The 6000-nt window shown below is 68.9% G+C and overlaps 1 protein-coding gene across 1 annotated transcript; it reads left to right on the forward strand.

Moving 5' to 3' along the window:
- Positions 1-3608: 3608 nt before the first annotated feature.
- On the forward strand, positions 3609-4868 carry C2CD4C (C2 calcium dependent domain containing 4C). The gene has a single exon (XM_086477669.1). It carries the CDS (start codon positions 3609-3611, stop codon positions 4866-4868), a length of 1260 nt encoding a protein of 419 aa, XP_086333795.1.
- Positions 4869-6000: the final 1132 nt, after the last annotated feature.

Here is a 6000-nt window from a genome sequence, read left to right on the forward strand (position 1 = left end):
TCTGCCCGTGGCCGCAGTGGTGGCCTCCTGGCGAGGCCTCGTCTGGCTCCTGCCGCAGCTGGGCTGGCACTGAGCAGCCGAGGTGTCGCCCGTTCATGAACATGGTGGCCAGTGGAGCGAGACCCCGCAGTGGGCCTGGCCGCAGCTCCGGCCGTGCGGCACAGCCGGCGGTAGGAATCGGCAGAGGCGGGAGGAGGCTGCCCCAGTGCTGCTGGAGCCCGGTGGCAGGAGGTTTCCCGGGCTGGCAGCGTGGCCGGGCTCCAAAACGCTGGGCATGGGCACTGGGCGGGCACTGACCCTGGCACTGGCCGGCTCCAGGGTCCTGCCCCTGGCCGGCTCCAGGGTCCTGCCCCAGCTGGGTGCTGGTGGCCTGCCCCAGCTCTGCCCCGTGCTGCCACCGTGCTGCCGGCACCTGCCTCAGGGAGCGGGGTCACCCTGGCACCCTCTGCCCCTCACTGGGGACAGCCCCTCCCAGGATGGGGCTGCTTACTGCTGGCTGAGTCAATGAATAAAATAAGCCCCTAAATAAAGCCCGGTAACGCAGGTGTAATTTTCCATTGATAGCTGAATACCTACAGGGACACGGCGCTTCCATCTCAGCTGCTATTTTTTGTCATGTAGTAATGCGCCTGCACAGATAATTGCGCCGTTCCCTCAATAGCAGAGGCAGGAAAAGGCAGCAGAGCCCGGACTTTCTTCTTTCCCCGCTGGAGAACAAGCCCACGCCTTCCACCGGCTGCTGCTGGCTTTGCCCTGGCCCCGCAGCCCCGGGGGTGCTGCCGTCAGGTGCCCGAGCAGCTGGTGGGGTGTGTATTTTAGGGGTTTAATCACTTTGGTTGAGGCTGGTGTGCGGAGCTAACGGCTGTGGGGTGCAGGGGGCTCTGCCCCCCACCCCAGCCCCGAGTTGTAGGGCTGCTGAACAGGGGCTTAGAGACCCTCCTCATGAGGGTCCCGCTGTGGGGCAGTGCCCCACGGCCGCCTGGTGTGGAGGCAGGACCTCGGGGGGGAGGCGGGCTGGGAGCTGCACAGCAGTGATCTTGAAGCAAAAAACAATTCAAACAAATACGAGGCCTTGATTGAGTTAAGTATGGACATGAATAATGCAGCCAGAGCAGCAGGGAGTGCTCCCATCTGAAATTGGATTTCTTTCCATGTGCTCTGCACCCCAGTGCGGCTCTGCTCTGGACTGGTCCTTGCTGGGTTGGGGGCACAGGGAGTGTGAGGGAGGAGGGAGCCCATGGGAGGCTGGGGCTGGGCAATGGTGGAGTGAAGCGGGTAGCGGCACATGTGCTGAAACCACTGGTGGCTGCTGGTGCGTTTGCAGGGTCCAGAGTTAACGCCGGGCTGAAGGGGAGAGGGGGAGAGTGACTTACCTCTCAGCACTGCTCCTTCAGCCCGTGTGACGGTGGGGAGGACGAGGTGTTTTGCACAGCCCATGTCTCCAAGGCACTGGAGATGCGAGCACCTGTGGCAGCTCCTGGAAGTCCTGCCCTGAGCTGAGCCCAGGCAAACTCAGTGCAGGCAGGAGGCAGCTCCGAGCACTCTGCTCCCCTCTGCACCCCAGAGACGGCTGGCCCCGAGCCGAGCGGGCAGGGCTGGCCCAGCTCCAGCACTCTTTGTAATCCCAAGGGAGCTCAACCATTTCTGCACCTTGTTTACCCACCGTTGTGCAGGGTGGAGGAAAGGCAAACACCAGCCTTTTGTTCATCAGCCTCCCCTTTCCGGGAGCCTCATCCTCCTCTCCCAGGAGGATGCCCTCTTCCCCCCACGCAGGACCCAGGACTTAGCACCTTGCAGGGCAGAGCACAGGGGCCAGCCAGGACACTGCTGTCCCCATTCCCCACTGCTGCCCCCAACACATCCCTGCCCAGAACCCTCCAGGTCCTGGTAGGTTTCTTTTCCCCACACACCCTATCTGGAGGGTCCCAGCACCTTTCCCGGGTCCCAGGCCTGCTCCTGTGCCAGCAAGGGCCCACTGCCGGTGAGGGTCTGCGGTTGGCCTGAGCCACTGCTCCCAGCCAGGCAGAGCCATGTGCCAAGGAAGTCCGTAAACCAGAGCGCTCGCCCTACCAGGGAGCCCCCACTCGCTGCTGGGAGAGGCCTGGGCATGGTGGGCAGAGGGTGTGTGGTGAAACCCGGGGGGTGCAGGGAGAGGGGAGGGCGGTCTGCTTCCAGAGAGGGAGAAGGGTTGTTCCCCCAGGCCCTGGGGACCTTCTCGCCTGCCACCTTTCCCAGGCGCTGGCAGAGCTGGCTGCTGGCCCTCGGTCCCGCTCGGCACGGCCGGCCACCTCTGTATCAGCTTGGAGCCAGATGCAGAGGGAGTCGAGAGCCCCCACCGCCCGCAGTCGCTGCCCTGCCCCCGCCGAAGGCGCCCACCGCGCCAGGCTCCCCTTCCCGGCGACCACCCCAGCCCTGCGCCGCTGCGGGGTGGCGGTGCCCCCCCCGCGCCCCGAGGCACCCGCAGGGCAGCACTCACGAAGGGGCAGCCGCCGGCCCCGTCCGTGCTCCCCTGTCCCCAGGGCGGTACCTGGGCTGGGGCCGTCACCCAGGTTTGAGCCTCCTGCCCCCCCGCAGCACCGAGGCCGCGGTGACGCTCCGTGGAGCCTCCTGACGTTTTGCCCCGGTGCCCCAGCGCCACCCGGGCCATCTCCTGCCCCGGCGCGGTCCCCGCCAGGTGCTGGCGACACAGGGACATGTGGCGCTGCCTCCCCCCGCCTCCATCCGCGGTATTAAACCACTTACCGCCCCCGGGGGTCCCTGAGCTCCGTCCCGGCGCTGCGGGCTTTGGCCGGCGCTCTGACGGGCTCAGCGGCTGCGCTCCAGGGGAGCGGCCCCGTCCTGCCGGCCCCGGCCCCCTACCGCGCTCAGGGGCTCTGGGGCTGAGCCGCCCCGCTCCCCGCCTCATCCCGGCTCGGGCCCCCCGCCCCCCGTCCCAGCCCGGCCCCGGCGCTCCCACGGCCAGGCGGCCGAGTGTCCCGGGGCCGGGCCCCCGCATCCCCCCGAACATCAGCACCCCGGGGCCGCTCGGCCCGGCTCGGTGCCGGTCCCGGTCCCGGTCCCGGTCCCGGTCCCGGTCCCGGTCCCGGTCCAGGTCCCGGTCCGGCCGGGCGCGGCGCGGCGCGGGGAAATGAGGGGGCGCCGCGCTCGGAGGATTACGGCGGCGCGCGGGGAAGGAGCGGGGCCGCCGCCGCCGCCGTATAAAAGCGCGTCCGCGCCCGCCCCGCCCGGGCTGCGGTGGCGGCGGCGGCTCCGCTCCAGGTGCGGCGGCTCCCGGCAACTTCCCGATCGCGGCGGCGCCGGTGCTGGTCAGTCGGTCGGTCCGTCCGTCCGGGCGTCGCGTCGCGGCCGCCCCGTCCCGTCCCGTCGCTTGAGGCCGGCGGCGCCGCCGCCACTGGCGTGTCCCTCGGGTCCCGGTGCCCATCGGGTCCCGGTGCCCCTCGGCGCGGCCAGTTCCTTCCCTTCCCCGCCCCCCCCCCCCCCCCCCCCCGGACTGGCGAGTCCCGGTCTCTCGGTGCCGCTGGTCGCCCCCCGGGCCGACGGCTCCGGGCTGTCGGTGCCCGGCCCCCCGTGACAGCGTTGTCTCCTCCAGCCCCGGACCCGGCGGCAACATGTGGCTCCTGGAGCGGCTGCGCAGCGTGGCGGAGAACGGCGGGTCCCGGGGCGCGGGGCCGGAGGAGTCGCCGCGGGGGTCCCGCTACAGCAACGTCCTCACCCCCGACAAGATCCCCGACTTCTTCATCCCGCCCAAGCTGAGTGCAGCGCCCGCCGAGGCCGAGGGCACGGAGCCCGCCCCAGCACCCGCCCTGGGCCCCTCTGCCTCGGAGCAGGACCTGGCCGGGCGCAAGCCCCCGCGCAGCCCCCGGCCGTCCAGCCGGCCCCGGACGCGGGCCGCCGGCCGGCACATCATCCAGATCGAGAGCGCCGAGGACTGGACAGCTGAGGGGGGCGTCGGCACCAACGTGGACCCGCAGGCGCAGACGGCCATGTCGCTGCCCTACGTGCCCAAGGCGCAGACCTCCTACGGCTTCACCACGCTGGTGGAGAGCCCCCACACGCGGCGCAAAGAGTCGCTCTTCCACAGCGAGCACAGCAGCCTCTGCCCCTCACCAGCCACCTCGCCCAGCGCCCAGCGCAGAGCCAAGCTCAACGGCGAGAGCGGGCCTCGGACGCCCGCTGACCTGGGCGCAGCCCTCATGCACCCCGGCCGCTACTTCAGCGGCGGCGAGAGCGACACGTGCTCCTCAGCCGAGTCCTCCCCCTTTGGCTCCCCGCTGCTCTCCCGCTCCGTCTCTCTGCTGAAGATCTTCAGCCAGGAGAGCCAGTCCAAGGTCATCAAGCTGAAGCAGTCGGTGGCCCGCAACAGCTCGCTCTCCACCGATGACAGCTCGGCCGACACCAGCCCCAGCGCCCAGCGCCGCTCCAGGAGTGCCCCGGCCGGGGGGCAGCCGCCCACCGCCCTGCTGCCGCTGGACTTGCCGCCGGGCCGCAACCGGGAGCACAGCCTACGGCTCAGCCGGGGTGGGAGCCTGCGCCTGGCCGCCGAGTACGACCCCTCCAACGCTCGGCTGCGCGTGCGGCTCGTCTCCGCTGAGGACCTCTACGACGCCCTCGTCGACGTGCGCAGCATCAACTGCTGCGTCTCGCTGTGCCTCAACCCCGGGAAGCTGCAGAAGCAGCGCAGCACCATCGTCAAGAACAGCCGCAATCCCGTCTTCAACGAGGACTTCTTCTTCGATGGGCTGGGCCCCGGCCACGCCAGGAAGATGTCCCTGAAGCTCAAGGTGGTCAACAAGGGCAGCAGCCTTAAGCGGGACACGCTGCTGGGGGAGAAGGAGCTGCCGCTCACCACCCTCCTGTCCTGCCTGTAGGTGCTTGCTGCCAGCCCCGGAGGGAGCCTGCTGGCCCGTGGGGCTGGGGTGAGGGCGGGGGGCTGGCCCTGACCCCCAGCTCCCCTGGAGGAGGGTTTGGAAGAGCCCCTCGGAGGAGGGACAGGGCCGTGGCGGAGCGTGGGGGTCTCTAGGGGTGACACTGCTGTGGGGCTCTGCCAGCACCAGCCCTCCTGTGGTGGGGCAGGCAGGGCCGGCAGCCGCAGCCTCTCCCCTCTGCTCCCTCCTGGGGCTGCATCTCCTGGAGCCCAGCAGGGAGCCACCGGCCCCATCTCCGCCAGGAAGGATGGATGTCACCTGCTGGGCTCTTCCCTCCCTGGTGCCCGTGGTCTCCAGCTGGCCAGCACGAAAGTTGGAGGTGGGTAGATCTCTGTAGCATACTTACTGCCACCTCTCTCAAAGCCCCAGCTCCTGGAATCAGGTGACAGCATTGATCTCAGCTTTAATTTCAAAACCAAGTTTCTAGACTTGGAAACTGCAGAGGAAATACTGCAGAGGTGACCCAGGAGTGGGCCAAGGGAGGTAACCCTGGGGGATGAGTCAGGTTTGTGGTTTTTGAGCCTTTCCTGCACTCTTCCCAGCCCTGCAGGACTGCACAGATGTGCAAGTCGGCTTGGTCCGACGCCTGCAGCCTCCCGGGATGCCCTCCCTGCTCACCCCCAGCAGTGTCCTGTCCCCCATTGCCGACCCCCTGCGGGAAACTGCTCATGGAGCTTCAGGGGCTTTGGGTTTGCCCAAATCCAGGAGGCTGCCTGTGCCTGTCCCCTGCCTGCGGGAGGGAGGTGCTGGGGACTGGCACCCCTCGCCCTGAGCACATGGGTGGTCCTGGGCACTCTCCCAGCAGATGTGCTTGTTGACAAAGGTGACAGGAATAGCACTCTCTGAGTGCTGGTGGTCCAGCTGGCACTGGGGACATCCCCAGGTGCCACTGGGCAGGGGTGAGGCCGTGGCTGAGGCTCCCCTACCCTCTGCCCTCCCTCGCCTGCGGGGGCTCGGGGGCTTATGAGCAGCTGCACCCACCTGGCAGGAGGGACGTGTCCTGTGGGGCCACAAAGCCCCTGTGCCCAGCCGGACCCCGCTCCCCAAAGGGACTGGCCTGGCTCTGCAGTTTCCC

The sequence above is a fragment of the Leptosomus discolor genome, chromosome 24 (assembly GCF_034619465.1).
Source record: "Leptosomus discolor isolate bLepDis1 chromosome 24, bLepDis1.hap2, whole genome shotgun sequence".
NCBI lineage: Eukaryota > Metazoa > Chordata > Aves > Leptosomiformes > Leptosomidae > Leptosomus > Leptosomus discolor.